General features: G+C 41.0%; 1 protein-coding gene across 2 annotated transcripts; it reads right to left on the reverse strand.

Moving 5' to 3' along the window:
• Positions 1–1,568: 1,568 nt before the first annotated feature.
• Positions 1,569–19,526, reverse strand: exo1 (exonuclease 1). Of its 2 annotated transcripts, none has more exons than XM_085800867.1 (14): positions 19,382–19,526; positions 18,441–18,631; positions 17,833–17,952; positions 13,662–13,785; positions 11,831–11,968; positions 9,881–10,093; positions 8,662–8,849; positions 8,450–8,552; positions 8,165–8,372; positions 7,185–7,371; positions 5,208–5,748; positions 4,975–5,055; positions 3,843–4,039; positions 1,569–1,799 (listed from the first exon to the last, which is right to left on the reverse strand). In XM_085800867.1, the coding sequence occupies exons 2-14, from the start codon at positions 18,599–18,601 to the stop codon at positions 1,712–1,714; spliced, it is 2,349 nt and encodes a 782-aa protein (XP_085656993.1). In that variant the 5' UTR covers positions 18,602–18,631; positions 19,382–19,526; the 3' UTR covers positions 1,569–1,711. The 2 variants fall into 2 exon arrangements, with proteins under 2 accessions (XP_085656993.1, XP_085656992.1); XM_085800866.1 differs by having other exon boundaries at positions 19,378–19,460.
• Positions 19,527–19,815: the final 289 nt, after the last annotated feature.

Genomic DNA, 19,815 nt, shown 5'->3' on the forward strand with positions numbered 1-19,815 from the left:
GGACTCTACGACGAGGAGAACTGAAATAGATGACGATCAAAGTCACATGACAGCTCATGATCTGGAAGTTTTTATCATAACTCGGCTTCTGCAAACGGAGTTCTGCATGCAGATGCAGCGCAGATGCAGCAGCTGCTCTGCTCTCACCCGCGAGGCTGCAGCAGCTGGGAGCAGAACCAGGAAGCTCTCAGCCGACAGTCCCGCCCGGTCTTCACCTCGAGCAACACCGTGTCCTCCCCAAAGTCCTCCCGCGGTAAAATCTGATGGTCTCTGGGCCAAAGCAGACCGGCATCACCGACCCGTACCACAGACGGACCGCGAACACCGAGCCGCTGTGGCCGACAGACCCTCACGTTCCGCGGCGAGAAGCTGTGACACGGCACGGTGCGTCTGTGTTGTTGTTTAGTGGCGCCCCCCCCGCCCCCGATGGTGGTTTTGTGAATAGAACAACCATTGTTGTATATATTTATCTTATACGAGCCCTTTGATCCAGAAATGCGAGTGTCAGAAGAGCGACAGACACAAACAGCGCACCTTTCATAAAAGACGCTCTATCTCCTTTTCTAGAAAAAAAGGAGGGATTTTGGTGAAACCCAGCCATGTTTAGCTTGACTTTTCTCAGGAACGGAGGCACGTAGAAACAAACGGTTTGTGGTCATTTGAAGCATAAAGTTAAACCTTTCAATTGGGCTACAGTATGTGTTGGTGGCAATAATATAGAATACACTATGGCTCTACATAAAAAGTCAAAAATGGTCTAAATTGCCGGTACACTTGACTAAAACTTTGGAAAGGAGCGCGGCACTCAATGAGTTAAGAGCTTTATAGACCAGTAAGAACCTTCAGATCAATTCTAAAACTAACAGGCAGCCAGCGGAGAGACTTTTAAACAGGTATGAAGAGGGCTCTCTCTCTGGGCCTTGTGAGCATGCGTGCAGTCGAGTTTTGCAGTAGCTGTAATTATGTAAGATTCTTCTTGGGAGGCCAGAAAGAAGAGCGTCAATCCTGCAGGTTATAAAAGTATGTTTTAAAGTCTCTGCTGACATACCTCCTTTAAATAATAAAATGCCTTTTTGTTTGTGTCATAGCTGAGGTCAGAATCAATTCAGGCTCGGGAGCCTGGATTTGAACCCCTCTCCTGCTGCATTGCATTGAGCTTTCATACTTTCATACTGAGCTTTCGTACTTTCAAAACAACATTAAAACAAATGAAACAGATGAAGGGGTTGGGAAACTGAACGCTCTGTCAGTCCGACCTGCAGCAGGATGATAAAAAACAAACCTGATGATTGATTCGCTACAAATCTGACATTATCGTCAGTGACACTGAACAGAGCTGGTTCACTTCAGTCTCCTGCTGCTTTGTTGTGTCTTCAGACGCCACATTCTTCAGCTTCATACACGCAGGATGTTTTCAGTAAACTCACAAGAATGCATTGTGCATTTTTAGAGCCGTCTTACTACGTGACACACTCTTTAGCAACAGACTGGAATGGATGTGACGCAAACACTCAGCATGTGTGTGTTTGTGTATGTGGTGAAGGAAACTCAAACTTCAGCAAGAGGGTCCACTTGGATAAACAAAAGACAGTCACTTTATTAAAACTATACATCAACAAAGGCAAGTAGATCAGAAATCATATACATACATGTTGTGTTTAAAAGCCCACCAGCCCCAATCTGAGCGCTCAGCACTCAAACACCCCAAACATCATGAGAAGCTGGACAGCAGGTTGTCTTTGACTGGAGACAAGGGCTGAGTCTTCCCCTCCTTACAGGCGCTCATCTTCTGGTTATCTCTGAAAAACAGCAGCAGCTACTGTTCACAGCTGTTCATTACTAACTACACACAGCAGAGGAAAACATCCTGTGAATGAGAGAGCGACTGAAGACGCGAGTGTTTTCTCTCTTTCACAGATAACCCGAGTGATGACAGAAAGATGATAAGATATTTTATAGTGGAAATCAAATTATCACTACTAATAATCAGTCTGTCACTGAAACTAATGTAAATAATAAGATCATTCTGTGGTGTGTGTGGAGAGGAGTGTGTGCGTGCAAATGTGATTATATGCAGTTAATTATGTTCAACTGGTGGGAAAAACTGGATTTAATGTTAATTAAACACTGCTAAGAAGAAGAATAGTGTTCATTAGGTGGAAGTGATGTACGAATGCTTGACAGATCATTTACTTTAGAGATGATTATAAGTTATTGATGAGAAAAACATCGGCCCTGCTAATGTGTGAAACATCTCTGGCTACTGAGAGACTGGCAGTGAAGATTATGATCTCACTGAGCTCTGATAAAGACAGTGGGTCACAAACTGACTCACTGTGTGTGTGTGTGTGTGTGTGTGTGTGTGTGTGTGTGTGTGTGTGTGTGTGTGTGTGTGTGTGTGTGTGTGTGTGTGTGTGTGTGTGTGTGTGTGTGTGTGTGTGTGTGTGTGTGTGTGTGTGAGCGAGATCAACTCCAACTAGCAGACTTTTACCACAAGCACTTTATCCCATGCACTTAAAGATTTTTTAGCATTTATTATTATTAAGGATTGCACCACCTCGAGGGTCTGACCTTCTTATTAAGTGGTGAAATCCTAGAAAGATTTGGGGACTGTCATTGATGGCAAATTGAATTTTGTATTGTGAAGCGGTATGTAAGAAGGGTCAACAACGTCTGCACTGTTTAAGGAAGCTGTCACGCTTTCGTATTGACCAGACTCTTTTGACCATGTTTTATCTTGCTTTTATTGAATGGGTTTTTATCATTTCCTTTGGTGTCATGTTTGGTCACATATCCTTAAAAGAGAGGAATGCCTTTAACCAATTAGTTCCTGCTGCCATCATAGAGCTGAACAAGCTGTCGAACAAACTAGATACTGTGCACAGGACTTATTTACCGGTATTTATTTTTATTATTTTATTGTATCTAAGCATCTGTGTTTTTAAACTGATTTTATTCTTGTCATTTTGTGTTTAAAGAATCTGTGTGTTTGTGGAGCACTTTTATCAATTTTTTCATTGTTTCTGGTCTATTATGTGTGAATGATGACATGTTAAATGTTTTATGTGTGAATGAGAACTCACTGCGGGACAAATCAACCTACAGGTACGAATAAAGTAACCTGAACCTGAACCTGAACCTGAACCTGAACAGCACTATTTTTATTTCCATCACATGCTTTCAGTGCTGGGAAATGCATTGCTAGAAGGTCAAAGATCAAAAGGTTCACTGACTTGATGGACTGAAGAGCTTAAAAAGACAAAGCAGTGTCATGATCCTACCAGGGGGACTGTAAACTACAGCAGTGGTTCTCAAAATGGGTTCCGGGGACCCCCAGGGGTCCTTGAGAGGGTTCAAGGGGGTCCCTGACTTTTTCTCCCTGAAATTTCTCCAAAATGTCATGCCATTGGCAGTAATTTGAACACACATTGACTGAAAAAAGTGACGTTATTCGGTCTTAAACACCAGAAATACATAAATATTTGTTCTGTTTCAAAATGTTGTCCAATGGGGGTCCGTGGTCTAATTTGTGTCAGTCCTTGATGTAAAAAACTACAGCTTGTTGACTGAAAATGTGCTCTGATTAATGTCTGTCATCACTATCATCTGTTCTAATCACACTGAGTGACTCTGGTTAATGAGTCACTGAGTGATGTCACAGGGTCACCTGATCCAGTTTGTGTGCTCTGCCTCCTCTACACATTAACATATCAATGATGAACCAAGAGCTCAATTTGATAGTAAAAGAAAAACCTCTAAAATGTTTCATGGATATTTTGCAGCCAATGTTCCTGTGAAAGCAGAATCATGGAAACATTGTGATGAAAGATGTGCTTCCTTACTTTTTAAAGCTGAAGTTCTTCCAGAGGCTGCTGATGGTTGCCTGGACACCAGGGCTGTTCTCATTATTGGCAGGGGAGACTTTCTTCCCAGAACCCCCAGACTTCTTCCTCAGGCCACTGGCCCTCGCTGGGCCCAATGTCTGCACCTTGGCTGTCTGACCCGCGCTGATGGACTTGAGCTTCGACAGACCTGAGACCTGGAGGCAGAAAGACCACGTGCAAGGGACGAGGTTTAAACAGAGAGAAACGCTCAGCTGAACAACAGTTGGTATAAAGACGTTAGTTTAGAAGCTTGTTATTGGATAATTATTCAGATTAATTTGCATTAAACAGTATCAGTGATGCAGAGAGCAGGAGGACTGAAGACCTGACTCTCTCACGCCCTCTGTTCATTTGTGGAAAAATCACTCTCATTGAACATTTATTTAATTTTTAAATCAATTTCGTAGTTGGAGGACAGACAGTGTTCAGACACATACATTTTAACCATTGGTTATAAAATAGGACAGGGGTTGTAATATAATCATACATTTGTTTTTACAATATAAAAACAGTGAAAGAGTAATATAACAGTAAGCAACATTTTGCCATTTGATAAATACCACAAATACTGGAATATTCATTATCATCAACCCAATATTAACAATTATTCAAATGAAATGGAAATCTAGTAAATAACTTTATTTAGAGATGTTGGCCAGGTCAGGTTTGTAAATGAGAATTTGTTCTCAAACATTTTACCTGAATAAATAAAGGCTTACTAAATAAACAAATGCTGATCATTCAAACCACCCACAGCAATGGGTATCACTGTCTATACTACATGGAGTCTATCTAAGAAGCCTGAATGTTGTCAGTTTATCTAACGAGATTAATAAATGATTTGATGAATGCTTCACTTGTGTCTGATCCATTTAATCTGCCCAGTGAGAAGTAGCTGTAGAACCTGAACACAACAATCCATGGAGGATGAGTGGAGCTTCACAGTATGCAGTGATATTGGTGTTATACACCGAACCATACTAAAATCCATGCTAATGAAATCTTCAGTTGTTAGTAGCTCTACACTGTGTAAATCTAAAGAGGCAATGTGTGTGGGAATACGCTGAATACAACTGAGCTATGAACTCACATTCGATCTCAGAGTGCTGGGTTTCTTCTCAGGGGGAGTGGGACTCTGCACTGGCTCTGAATCGCTGCATGAATTCATTTCCTGAGGAAGCAAACGAGACATCAAACTAAATGACCGAAATAACTTCACACCTACTGATGAAACTCCGATGGTTAAATGTGTTAAGGCTAAACGCAACCGCAGGGAATATTACAAAAGGGTTGAGGGTAATGGAGATGAATGTATGTACGTACAGATACTGAATACTCGGAGTGAGCAGAGGAGAAACTGTGGGTGGGGATTTCCTCTTTGTGGCAGGATGTAGAGCATGGCTGCGACTGGGAGCCATAGGCACTGTCTTGAGACGGAGGGGAGTCTGGGAGGTTGTACCTCTCCTCTGGGCCGTCGTCAGTGGAGAGTGGACATGAGGATGATCCCTCTCCTGAGGGTCTGTGGGTCTTTGGTGAAGAGGAAAAACTCCCCTTCTTATACTGAAACTGATGCAAGGCGGCCAGGCCTGAGCTAGACGGAGTTGTTTTTGACTGTTCCCTGGAAGAGGAGCCACTGGACCAGTGGAACAGCCTGAGGCCTTGACTGGTTGAACTGGGAGAAGGGGTGCTTGGAGGTGGAGAGGGGATAGGAGGCTCCTCGGTCAGATCGATGGGACCATCGCTGTCTTGGGGCTGGGTGCTGGGACAGGACTGGGACTGTGTGGGACTGACAGGTAAGGGCTTCACATCGCAGGGTGAATCCTCCACAGCAGACTCCTTAGTGCTGAGACTAGAACTGAAGAATCTACATGGGAATGAACACAGCCACATCAGGATCATGTACAGTGTTAGCATTAATGCCAACTAAAGCTGCATAAAGGGAAACTCTGGCTGCTGAATAACTGAAGACTGTTTGATTGTATATTTATGCATGTGTGACTGGCTCAGAATCCAGTTGTATGCACTTTACAATGGCAATAAAGTGTGATTCTGATTCTGATAACCGTGACAAAAATGATCAAAGTTATATCTTCATCCATGTAAAACAAGAAGAGAACACAAGGAGATCCCGTGATACTCGATGAGTTTGGCCTGTGGCTTCAGGGGGAGTTGCAACATGCTGGGACTATATCTTGACAAACAACATTGTATCCATCCACCAAATACTTCCACGCCGCATCTCTGGCTACAGGTCTTGGTCTTTGTACAGGCATGATGATACTGAACCTGGCAACCTGCCTGTCATGATTAGACTTAAGAAAGCAGCGCATATTAGTTAAGAGCACATCCCATGTTGGCAATGCCCAATGCAGTTATCGCCGGATCGATTCCCGGATGTGCCGATGTGTACCGTATGTCATTACCCCAGTTGCTCTTTACCCTGTCCTGTCAATAAAAGACAAAAATGCCCAAATAATATCTTAAAAAAAGAAAGTGCATAGTCACTACAGCTGACTGAGATAGTTCCAACATGTAACTCCTACAAACACCCTCCTTGGCTTTTACCTTCACTTTATTTATAGGTTAAATAGACACAAATAAGATAACTTGGAGCCACATTCACATCAGTATTTAAAAACAGCCCAAAGTTTGTTGATTTTACTGGCATCACAGGATGATGTGGAGCTGGTCCTCTGGGAAAAGTTCAGTTTTACCAAAAGTCTAATGTAAACATAGAGAGTTCTTATTGGCCTTAGCTGTGTCTTATCACTTTTAAACCACACCCTGGCTGACTCTAATGCTAACACCATACCATCAGTTTATTAATCTCCTGATCTCACTAGAAGAATGTCAGAGGTTATTTAATCAAATCTAAAACCATTACCTCAAGTGTCTTTATGTATGTATTTCTTATGTTTTTTGCTTTCCTTATTTACATCATTCAAAAAAAAAAGGAATTCATACAATGTTACCTGAGGTCTAGAAACAACCTCGTTAAGAAAATATTAAATCACAAACATAAAAATGACATAGGATTCATTTTAGAATAGAGAACTACAAGAATTAAAACCACTTCTTTCTCTCTCTCTGATCCTTTTTACCAACTCAGCTTCACCACACAACTTCATTAAATCATGTTGAGCTCAAATAATCAAATAAAATGTGAATTTCCCCTTACTTTTTTTCCTGTTTGCGTTAAAATTACATTTGCACAGATGAATTAGTCTAAGCAACAGTAAATTATTTCATGTATTTCAATAATGATTTATCTGGGGTCAGGATAAGGGATCATGACATCACCTGCTGCGTGTGGCCTGGTCGTCGCCCTCAGCCTCCTGGTTCCTCCTCTGCAGCAGGGTGGCAAAGCGGTTGCGTGGCCTGGAGGGGGGGGTGACCGTCGACTTGTCAGGCTGCTGGTCTGACCTGGAGCGTTTCTGACTGGAGAACGAGTACTGCTGCAGCACGTCCTGGTCTGTGACACCAGAGTCTGGGAGAAAGAAGAAATGTACAGTTATGATGACAAAAATGTTCATCAGTCTATCAGAATCAGACTTAACTTTAACATTATTCATTTATTTTTATTATTTATTTTTTGCTATCTTCATTTATTTAATTATTCATTAATTTTGGTCCTTTTCAGTATTCTTAATATTTTCATTATCATTTCATTATTATTTTCATTACTGCCATATGTTTAGGATGTTTCATTTATTGGATGTTGTTGTATTAACACAAAAAAACAATAAATATATGTTTAAAAAAAAAAAAAGAATCAGTCTTTACTGCTGTGTAGTCAGGGTTTTCCCTGGGCTTTTTTTGAGACCAGGGTGGCAAATGCCCGGGGGGGGGGTCAAGAATGGGTCATACATGGAAATATTTCTACTTTTTTTTTTTTTGAATCAACAGACAGAAGGCGGCCCGCCTTGGTCTTAAACAGGCAGGGAAAACCCTGGTAGTATCTCTGTTATATTCACAGATATAACAGGTTTTACACCGATGCACTTTTTGTGCTGTTTCTTCCTAATTGTGTTCCTGCTAGTTTGCTGTAAACAACTCAATTTTTAATTTAAAAATAAGCAAACACTCCTGAGTTAGTTGAATCCATAATGACTAAAACAATCGAGTGGTGGTTTATGACTGAGAAGTAGAATTATTATGCATAGATGCTCTGTAAAATCAAAACAATAAATCGCTGTCAAACATCAGTGTTCAGTTCAGTGTTCAGAGAACATCTGCATTAAATAACAAGTACCAATCTAATCACAGAGGAAACTTCTCACCTCTGGGTCTCTTCACCTGCAGCTCTCTACAGGGCTGCCTCAGGTTCTCGCTGATGACTCTCTCCTTCCCCCTGGTGGAGGGAGGCCTGTCTGGGGAGGCAGCAGAGCAGGACGGGGCAGCAGAGGTTGGCGTGAAGCCTCCACTCCAGATACTGGACCACGTGGGAGCTGGCGAGTCATTCCAGCCTCGACTGCGAGGTTTAGATAGCTGAGGAGACATTTCCAAAGTTGTTGTCAATCAAATTTTCATCACCAGGTCCTCTTTAACGGATGCTGATCTGTTACCTGTGAGATGGGTTTGTCTGGGTTAAAGTCGTCTATTCTCTCCATTGTGTTGATATCCAGGTTTCCTAGAGCCATCTGCAGGCCTTTGTCATCTCCGACATTTCTGGGTTCAGCATCGTCAAGGAAAAGACAGTGGAAGGTAGAACTCAACATAAGATGAGCTGCAACTACTGTTCATTGTCACATGTAACAGAGGTGAGACTTGAGGATACAGTCCGGCGTAAGTGAGGGTGGCTGGGTCAACATGCTCTGGGTATGGGTTGAGGGGCACAACCTTCCTCCGGACAGGATCAAACACCAGCTGGTAGAGGAAGGTGTTGTTGGCTCTGGTGAATCCTTCAATGTACTGGTCAGGGACCACCAGGCTGGCCTTCAGGTACTGGCCCATCTTTCTGATCACCTGACACAGCAAAACGGGAGAAGAAGTGTTTTAACAGGATTTATGTGTGTGTTGTTATTTACATTCAGATTATACAGTCTTACACTTTGGCCTATTTGGTATGTAACTGTCTATGAGACAGTTGTCATTGTTTATGTAAATGTATGTTTTATATGTCATAATAATACAGATTTAAGTTCATAAAGTACTTAAAACATTAATAAATAGGAATAAATACAATACAATAAATAAGAGACTTAAAAAGGTTTACATTTATAAATAATAAGATTTAAACATGTCATACTAAATGATTTCAGTTGCAATTTAAAAACCTAGATGTGAGGACATTTTATTTTGAAAATGCATGGTCACATGACCCTGGTCTGTTTTGAGGTTGAACTGTGGGATTGTGGGTCAGAAGCAGGACCAGACATGGAAGCAGGAAGTCAGAGTTATTTACACTGTTCAAGAAACACACATGTAATTGTGCTTTTGTTTCATCTGTACAGTATTTCATTTTGTTGTTTACAATATGCTTTAAGCGTACAGTATCCCCTTTTATGTGTTTATTTACGTTGTGGTAGCATAAGCCTTATACGGACATAGTTTTCACGTTGTCTTGTGATTTTGTCACTCTGTTGGTGGTGAAGGAGTATGAATTGCAGCCTTTTTGTTGGACCAGGGTAACTACATGATATTTCCTAAAATTAGAAGTTCAACCATAAATAATCTCTGGATGTTTCCTTTATTGACAGTTCCATTGGAGAGAGAGGAGGAAAGAGTATGTTCTTAATCTGTTAGCAGTTACTACTACAATACATAACTGAGCCAACAGGAATGTGGTTGAAGCTAGTCTTGAGTTGTGGTTAGACAATTGTGTCCTTGGTCAACCTGTCTACAGCTGGTGTTTCAGTCTGATGATCTAAACAGTCTTTCCTCATGAGTAGGTATTACAGCCGTATTGCTCTAGCCTTCTTAAAAGTGAGGAACTTTGGGAACCCCAAATTCAGAGTTACATTCAATAGTTCCCACTTTGACTGTTCTGTTCTCACCTTGAGGATATCGGGGTCTTTGGCTAGCCGGAGCAGTTTGCAGGCCTTGCCCAGGCCGATGCCGTGCAGGGAGGGCAGGTAGTCGCAGCCGGAGAGGATGCACATGTACCGGAACTTCTCCTCTGTGAAGACATTGCCCAAGGAGCGACAGCGGCCTAAGTTACTCTGGTCGATCTCCAGGCCGTTGCCCTGCTTGTCCATTTTGAGGATCACCTAAAGGGGAACAACAGCTGATTCATGAGTTGGACAGCAAATATTTGTCTTTATTGAGGATGTGTTTTGCTGCAAACATTACAGACCTATGCCCTGGTCGTCAATGATCAGCAAAGTTGAACTATAAATAAACCTGCATACTGTACATCACATATCTCTGCAATCTCTGCATCTCAACTATAATTTCGACCTACACATGTAGAGAGAAGGATCCAACTTGAATGATTTGTCATACAAGCATCAGATTTCCAGTGTGTACAGAGTAAGTATTTGGACAGTTTCACGGTTATTTGTTCTTCAGCACATTCAATGAGGAAGTAAATGGATACTTGATTAATAAGCAAAGTCGCAGCTTAAATGTGAGTAGGTTTGTGTAAATATAATGGCTAATGTAACCTTTTAAACATATTACAATGTGTAGGGGTTCAAATTTACAAAGGAAAAAAACACTTATGTAAAATCCTTTGTAGTCGATGAGTGTGAGGTTTTCAGCCCACGGACACCTCTGCACCTATCCTGTTGCTTCAATTTATCTATGAATGTAGTAGTCCCATTGTGAAAGCCATTACGTTAAAGCCATGATAGAACCAGCTCCATGTTTGACCCCTCATCAACACTGATTGACAGATTGTTCCTAGGTTTGTGGACTCATCGCTGCAGCAGCCGGTAATGAATTAAACAGACATTTTTTTCCAAATTAGAAAGTGGTCAAAAATGGAGTTGGGGCCCTTCACAGCTTAATGCATCTGCAGGCAAGACACACACACATATATAAACTGATAGACGCAAACACAATCAATCTAATATCTAAAAACAGTAATAAGCATGCACAAACGCTGAAACAACAAACATTCCTTTGCTGTGTAATTTCTTTGCAATCTGGCCACTGAGTGTTTCAAAGACATGATCCTCCCACTTCTTTCAATACTGACACGCTACAAGCTCCTCACATTAAACCTGAGACTTTGATCTGGTTCCATTATTTCCAACTGAATGTGCTGAAGCTCAGTTACACAAAGAACTACGTAATTGTCCAAATACTTAAAGGGATAGTTGAACATTTTGGCTAATTGGCCCATTGCCATAATTCCTATAGTTACCTTTATTTGTCGGTGCAAGCTATTTTGAGAACGGCAGAGCAGAGCCGCGAGCTGCTCAGAGCTACGCTACGGAGGCTAATGGGATTTCTTGGTTTCCCTCATTAAACTCATCAAATACACAATCCAACAACTCCAAAACGCTCTGGTGGACAAGTTGTGACCTGCACATTCACCACGCTATGAGATAATAACGGAACGTTACAGAGTTGTTTTCGAGGCAAATGCAGAGACTGCTTGTCAAAAAACTGCGCCCGACGGGAACGCGCATCAGTGGTTTTGCATGAATTTTCCTCGAAAACAACTCTGTCTGGTAACATTCCATTATTATCTCATAGCGTGGTGAATGTGCAGGTCACAACTCGTCCACCAGAGCGTTGTGGAGTTGTTGGATTGTGTATTTGATGAGTTTGATGAGGGAAACCAAAAATTTCCATTATCCTCCATAGTGTAGCTCTGAGCAGCTCGTGGCTCTGCTCCGCCGTTCTAAAAACAGCTTGCACCGACAATTAAAGGTAACAAACCTACTGCTATGACTAAAGGGATTATGGCAATGGGCCAGTTTGCCAAAATGTTGAACTATCCCTTTAAGGACGAGTGCGTACACATACTCTGAATGCTCAGGTTTAGCAATTGACACCTTTTTGCAGCCAAATGCCAGCAGGTCAGAGTCTTCTGTGATGACAGCTTCGGCCAAACCAGATTTAGTCAGGTAAGCCAACTGAGCATCAGCTTCGTACGGAGCCACAACACAGTCCACCCCTCTCGCCCGGGCAACCTGGTTCAAGAAAACACACACAGGGACAGACACAAACAGTTAAAGTTGTGCTTAACTTCACCAGCATGCAACACTGCTGCATGTCACCACAAAACATGAAACACAGATAACCAGCACATGCACAGGATCTTTTGGGGTTTAGGTCAAGAAGCTGTTTAGATTTTCATCCCTTTTAGTGTAACCATGGAAAGTGTGTAACTCTGAAGAGAGATGTTGTCCCTCTGAATCCTGCTGACTAATTTCTGTGATAACAGGTTTCTATATCAGGATGCTTATTAGAGTTATTTTAAAATCACACATTACCTGCTAAATGTCGTAGTTCACCAGTAAATACGTTTTTAAAAAACATGTTGCCTTATCTTGAGACCGAAAAATAATAATGATCATAATTTGACTTTGATGAAAGACATTGGCCCTCATTTATCAAACTTGCGCAGGATCTGGTGTAGATTCTGGTGTAAATGTCAGTGTACGGCAAGTGTCATGTGTGATTTACTAAAAGTGTGTACGCTGCTGATTTCGGCGTAGAACCGGGGTGGTGGTGATAAATCCGGCGGCTGAAAACGAGCGTAATTTAAATGTGACGCCCCGATATATTCCTGCTTTAGAGGCGTCGCCCTGCCCCTTTTACGACATGGAGACACGGAAGACGGCCAAGAAGACGGACTTTACTGACGTTACCGCGTTGAACAGGGAGAGGGCGGCAACATTAAATATCTGGACATTGATAGATTGATAGATTTTGTGATTGATTAGCGTCATCCCGGTGGATGGAGGCTGCAGACGCACGTGTCACCGACCACGTCAGGAAACCCAGCGATCTCATGAAATGCTCCTGCAGTTTACTAAACACAAGTGATTGAGGAGAAATCATAGGCATATTACTGCTGCGAACGCTACTTTATGACCATCAGTAGCCTACCGCTGGCATGGTTCGGCTGATGGAGGGATGTGAAACACCGGCTCGATCTCCCGCTGACAGGTCCCGGTGACGGAAAAAAAAAAAGAAAAGAAAAACACTCCGCCGAGATCAGCTGCACCTGGACAGGTAGCGCCCCCCCCCCCCTCCGGTGTCCGGCAGAAAGAGAGACTGAGGAGCCGTCCGGTCATGCTCTGGTGCTGCAGATGTTGGAAGTTTGTGTGTGTGATCTACAATAACAGGTCTGTCTGTCATTGACTGTTTCTGTTTACACAGCTGATTAACGAGCATCTGTCACATCATGGTTTTTAATTCATCTCAGTTGCCCAAAATAAAAGTCGAGTTATATTTTCAACACAGACTTGGTTTTATCGTTTCTTTTTTTTTTTTTGGCTACTTTTTATCTTTTTATCAATATAAACAACAACAACATGTGGTCCACATCGCTGCGTTATTAGACTATGGTTTAATAATCATTCTGACACAGCAGCACTCCTTCCTGCATGTTCTACGCTGGTTCCAAATGTGCGTACACCTGGTCAGAGCTGGCGTGAGATTTGTGCGTACCGTACGCTCACGCTTAGATTAATAAATGCCGATCCTTGCGGTGAATTTGGTGTACACCCATTTTTTTGGTGTACGCAAGTTTAATAAATGAGGGCCAATGTGTGGCACCACAGAAAAGAATCTGAATATCACAACATGGTAAAAAAAAAAAAAAAAAAAAAGGAAAAAGAAGACAAAATAAAGATGTCTCAGAATGTTCAGTCTCACCTTAATCAGATTATGAGCCATAGCTGGAGTGATGTTAACACACCGGGTGAAACAGTCTCTGGCCTCAGACAGCTTTCCTTCACGTAGCAGCTGTCGGCCCTTCTGAAGGTTCGTCTCTCTGCGCCTGACAGGAGGAGCATGATCAAAATATCGTTAATAATGCAACACACGGCACAATGGGTCTAATTAAAACTGTTTCGGTTTAATAAAATATCAAGATGTCTTGAGGTTGAGGCTGTTTTGTTGTCAGCAGCCAAGACAAAGTGACAACACTACTGTTCTGAACTCATTCCAATTTTCATGCTGGTACCACCACAGCAATTTCATATACACATGTGCCGTCAAAACGGTGGAATTTATGCAAATTTATACAAATTTATGCAAATTTGCTCATGTTAACAAAGAATTTCAAAAAACTTGTAATACATTTTTTGTTTGTCTTAATGTAAGTAATCAACTCAGTAATTTTCATGGAGATATCTAAAGGTTAAAAATTTTACCCTATTCACGTGAATTTTTTTTTTTATATGCTTATAAATGGGATATGTTTGGGTGTTTTTCGAAACTTTCCCCTAATGGGATTCTTCGGGGCTTTTTTTCCCTCACTCAGGACATGTTGAGGATACAAAATCAGTTGAGTTTGCTTCTGTTGCAATTTGTTTAACGTTGACCCCTTTTTTGGCCTAAAATTACTGGACTATTTGGCCTTGATATGAAAGCATGTGTTTGGTCTCACTTACAAGTCTGTACATTCCTCTGAGCAGCTTCACACATTAACAGTGTTGTTCTGTTGCTCTTTTGGAATGCAGCCCTTAAACAAGTATTGTCTGAGCATGCTTGTTATCAGGTATGAAAAACACTGGATTACTGTGTTGGGCAAAGGTCTTCAGTGTTTCTCTTTAGAAAAACAATACAGAAAAAGTCAGTGACTGTCTGAACAGCCTGGTTTTACACACTGATGGTAAACTTGATCTGAGTGATTAAGCTAAGCTAATACCACACAGTTTTAGTCGTTTTGTGTATTTGTTGAACACGGCCATGCTCGGATTCAATCTGGTTTAGCCCCTGGTGTACAAAAACTCATGACTAATTCTATGTGTGACACAAAACCAGAAAAAAAACGCACACTTTTCCTCAGAATTATAAAGCCCTGCATACACATGGCTCTGCTTTACAAATGCCACTCATTGAGAAACTGGGTATGTGTGCATGATTTCCACTCTGACAATGACCCATTAATGACCCACTAAAGCAGGAAACAACAGTAGTTTTACAGATGCCATCCCAGAGGCGATGTTCCTCACACTCCACCAGCAGGTCAGGGTTTTTAACTATTTAGTAAAATGTTTCAACCAAATTATTTTTTCTACAAATAATGCTCACTTTGGTCATCCCATAAGGTTTCCTTTAGCACCACCTTGAGGTTCACATTTGTGGCTTAGAGAGAAATGTCTCTGCAGTTAGAACAGACACACATGTCTCCCCACACATGTCTCCCACAGGATGGACACTCCCATCCTCTCATGTTTTATCAGCACCATCACAAGTTATGATTTCACTTTTTGGTTTTATGCCAATATTCTACTCAGGTTCCAATCAGCATCTGTTACATTTTGCTAATCTAAGCAATGTTAGCCCACTACTACATGAAGCTACGATGTTTATAATGATATATATCTGCCAAACATCAGCATTGTCAGTGAGAGCAACTTTAGTATGCTTGATACCAAGTGTTGATGTCCTATTTTGATATGGCCATAATTGTTGAATGTCTTGCTAAAGTCAACATGGGAACAGTTAATGTCCTTACAGTTACAGTTTTTCTTCATAGGTTGGGCTCATTTCTTAAAACAGAAATTACATTCTCAAAACAACATGGACAAACCTCCAAACCACCTGGCCACTGTTCACAACAGAATTGAATTTCTCATTAATTTCACCAAATTGCAAATGTCTCAGTACATGTTTGTAGTAGCCTACAGTTAACTTAGCACAGTTTCCAAGTGAATAGATCTTGTTGATCTAAACTGATTGTTGATTCTCAGTCTAATGGTTGTTCTCTCCAAAACATGTCAGCATCATTTCATCACATATACAGTAGTCTGTTTACAGTTATCGCTTTGGTGCTATTCTCAGATCAGAATGAAAGTTCTCATAACTATTAGTTCAACCTCCACAACATGTAGTCATTTGTCCACATCATAGTAGCAGTTTCTTCTTCCTCTGAACAAATTGCAAATGCTTTTGGACATGTATCAGTTGCTCTCATACAATTCTCTGCTGTTTTACAACATTATCATTTGTTTATGTCATGTCAGTCAAAATGAAGTATACTTTTGAACGCTGAATAGTCTTTCCCTATAAAACTAATAGTCCTCATTTCATTGCTTGAGTCATTACATACAAAATTGTTGAACTAGTTTTCTAAATCTGTCAAACTAATTTCAAATGTTGGGAGTAGCACTGTGAATTCAATTATTCAAATATTTACAGTAAAGAACAACAGGTATGGTATTGGACAGTAATTCAGCACTAAACAATCTGCACTGCTGTCATTGTGTCAGGCATTACTGTAAGATACAGTGGGACAAGAACTTTTTTACATTTACATTTAGACTTACAGCTTCACTAGAGAACAGATTTACTGTATTGTAATGTATTACAGCAAACACAGTAAAGATTTCCCATCTTTACAGTACGGTACTGTACTACAGCATTTTACAAGTAGGAAGCACTTTTACAGTATTGTACACTACAGTAATAATGGTTGATGCAGTACATGTACTGTACATTACTGTAATTTTACTCTGCATCATAGGATTACAAGACAACCTCACAGAGGTGGAAGAGACTGAGCCCTTTTTACTCTGCTACAAGAACAAGACACAATGGTGATTACAAACAATGGCATAAGGTTGAAAGAGATACAATGTAAGGATGACATTATTGTATCTTTGGGAATATTGAATCTGTTTCAATCGCTACAATTGACAGAGTGATGTAGATGAAAATGTGACTGGAACGTCTGGATGTGCAGGAATGATTTACAGTACTCTGTAGGTTCAGTTACTATATGTACTGCAACATTGTTTACGTAAAGTTGTACCCAAAGAGTGTTTCTTATGTTTGTTGTAGATGACTGTAGTGTATTTTTCCTTTGCACAATGCTGTGAACAAATCAGAATTGCAAAGAGCATATGCAGTAGAAATGTGAAACATACATATTCAGTATCTCCACTAAATACAGTAATGTGTAACTTTACTGTAGTTTTCACATGGCTGTACAAGTAGTGTATAGTGCTGTCTTGAGCATTTTCAGGTAGTATCATCACTTTTTGCATTGGAAAACACTTAGAGAATAAAGTGTCCTAATGAAAACATGACAAAGCCATTTGACTATCTTGTTCATAAACGATGGTGTCAGGACTTCTCATTTTGACGACACTGACAGTTTCATTGACATGAGTACTTGCTTTTGAGGGATGGACAATCCATTTTGAGCAAGTGACGCGCTTTTGCAGGTCATCCACTAGGTTTTGCAGTTGGCAAGAATTGTTCTGAGAAATGTTGTGCAATGTTGTGAAACTGTTGTGCAAATGTTAAGAGTGATGTGAGAAAAGCACCAAAGCGATTGAGAAAAACTGTAACTTAATACCATGAATACATTATATGAACGGCCAGGAGAGTGAGGAAGGAGTGTTAGTTGTGAAACTCCAGTTTTACTTACAACACTGTAGGCTACATATCATTTTCCTTGTTTTCTGTTTATGTGTTTATATAACAGTGTGCTGTATACAATTTCTTCTTACTCTGTATGGAAGTTACTTTATGTGTGTGAATAAAAATGGCTACAATTCCCTTGGCAGTATGAGTGCAATGTGTGATGTCAAACCTTAGAGGCTACTCTACTGCTTTGCCAAATGATCTTAGAGTTTTGAGAATGTAATTTCAGTTTCAAGAAATGAGCCAAAGCGATGGAGAAAAACTGTAATATATCAAATGTAAATGTCCAGTACTGACTTACTACACGGCAGCTAGGTCATGAGTCTCTTTGTTGAAATACACATTTAACATACAAATAGCAAAGCTGCCAAAACAACAATAAGAACTTCCTTTTTATCCCAGGATGTGTGAAGTTTTAATGTTACATAATATCATATGAAACACTCACTCTCTGCGAGCCTTCTCCACCACCCGTTTGGAAGGCAGGTTGTGTCCATCAAACACCAACACTGGTTTGACACCGAAGTTCAACAGCATGTCCACAAATTTCATGCAGTACCACACATACCTAGGTTGAGGAAAAATAAGATTTAAAGACCCACTCCCGTGAAAATCGTGTTTTTTGAGCTTTTCACATGTTCCTGTGGCATTTTTCTTGTGTTAGAGCACATATCAGCAGAAAAGGAAGTGCAAAATTGCATTTCTGAGTTTTTCTGCCTTCAAACTGCTGTGAACCAATGGCAGACGCAAACTGGCAGTTTCAGGGAGACTGGAGTTGAGGGTGTCACAGCTCCAGGGGAGGGCACTAGTGCTACAAGCCGAGGAGGTGGCTGGGCGGGTGCAGAGCAGCGCAGTCTCCGCCCACCCTCCAGAGGTGCATTGCTAATGTGCATGGCTAATGAGCTGGTTTTAAAATGGCCGAAAAGGGTCGCGGGAGTGGGACTTTAAGTGCATTCAGCCCTGGTCAGAACAAGTAGATTACAGGGTATATGTATGTTGACATACTTCAGAAAAGCTTCCCTTTTATCTTTCATCTTAAATAATTGACATGCTTACTGATCAGTTGGTTCTCCTTTAGCGAGCTTCTCAGCACATGAAAAGGCTCCTTTGTGCAGCCAGCAGTAGGTGTCCACTGCCACTGTCTGCCCTCTGTATTTCTTCACACTGATGGGCTCTCCTGCATCTTTGATGAACTGTAGTAGTCCAGAAATCCCCATTTTCAGCTGTTGATCTGAGTTATACTCAACCTGTGAAAACATCCACCACCAACAGAGCTGATCGTTAATAACATAAAACACTGAGACCAGTCCTGTGATTGTATGCTGTAATTTGCCTTACTAACCAACTGAGATGTAATGACATTTTTTTTTTTTAAAGAGAGAGAGAAAAAAAGGGAAAAAAATAAAATACTTAATTGTCTGGTTTCTGTTGAACAGTGATGGAAACCTTAGCTACACCTTTTCCTCACATCGCTGTGATAAATACTTAGACGTTAGCCTACATTGCACGATATGGAAATGGTTTATAAATCATTTGACACATCAACTCCCTGTGTTCAGGTTTAGTAGATATCCAGCCATCTTAATCTTACAACAACAACAAAAAAAACAGCGCGGTTGAGCTAACTTTAAGCTAACAGCAGAGTTCAGGGAACACCAACGGTAACAGAACAAACTGGTTCACTGAGCAAAGCACTCAACTGGGGAAATTATACAAACTATTCATAATTTGCGTCTGTTGAAAAATCAAATAATATTCAAATTGGGGAGTTTAAACAGAGACACACGGGGAGGCTGCCCAGTGCCCTTGCTTCGACAGGTGGCTGTATGTTTCTTTTCTTCAGATGCTAACAGCTGAAACAGTAACCAACAGTAACAAAGTGAGCAGCAGCTGTTGTTGGCGTTCGTGTCGACTGGGACTGAGAGGTTTAACACGATATCACAGAGACAACACTGACAAGTTAATGTGGTTTATGTTAAGTTGTTGTAATTACTAACCTCCTGTGCTTTTATCCACTCATACAGGCAGCTCGACGAGGTAGAAGTTGGAGCGAGTTTAGTTTTAGCGGCAAAAGAAGTGGCACAGAATGAGCTGCTGCCATTGGCCAGATGGAGCAAGGGGGCGGGGTTATCAGAGGAAGAGTGTCACGTAACGTCGATGTGTACAGGATGTTGACATTGGTGCTGAGCTAACAACGAGTAGAGTGTACCACGATTTGGCTGTGGTTGCTCTGGTTGTACTTTGTGACAGACAGACAGACAGACAGACAGACAGACAGACAGACAGACAGACAGACAGACAGTATGTCAGCTGAACTAAAGAAAGTCCAAGTACAACAAACTTATTTGACACATTTTTCCATGACGAACTGTATCATTCATTTATTCTTTTTTTCACATGGTTATCGCTTTCATTCAAAATAGTAAAAATA

The sequence above is a fragment of the Trachurus japonicus genome, chromosome 15, assembly GCF_045865225.1.
Source record: "Trachurus japonicus isolate A0001 chromosome 15, Traja_1.0".
Lineage (NCBI taxonomy): Eukaryota > Metazoa > Chordata > Actinopteri > Carangiformes > Carangidae > Trachurus > Trachurus japonicus.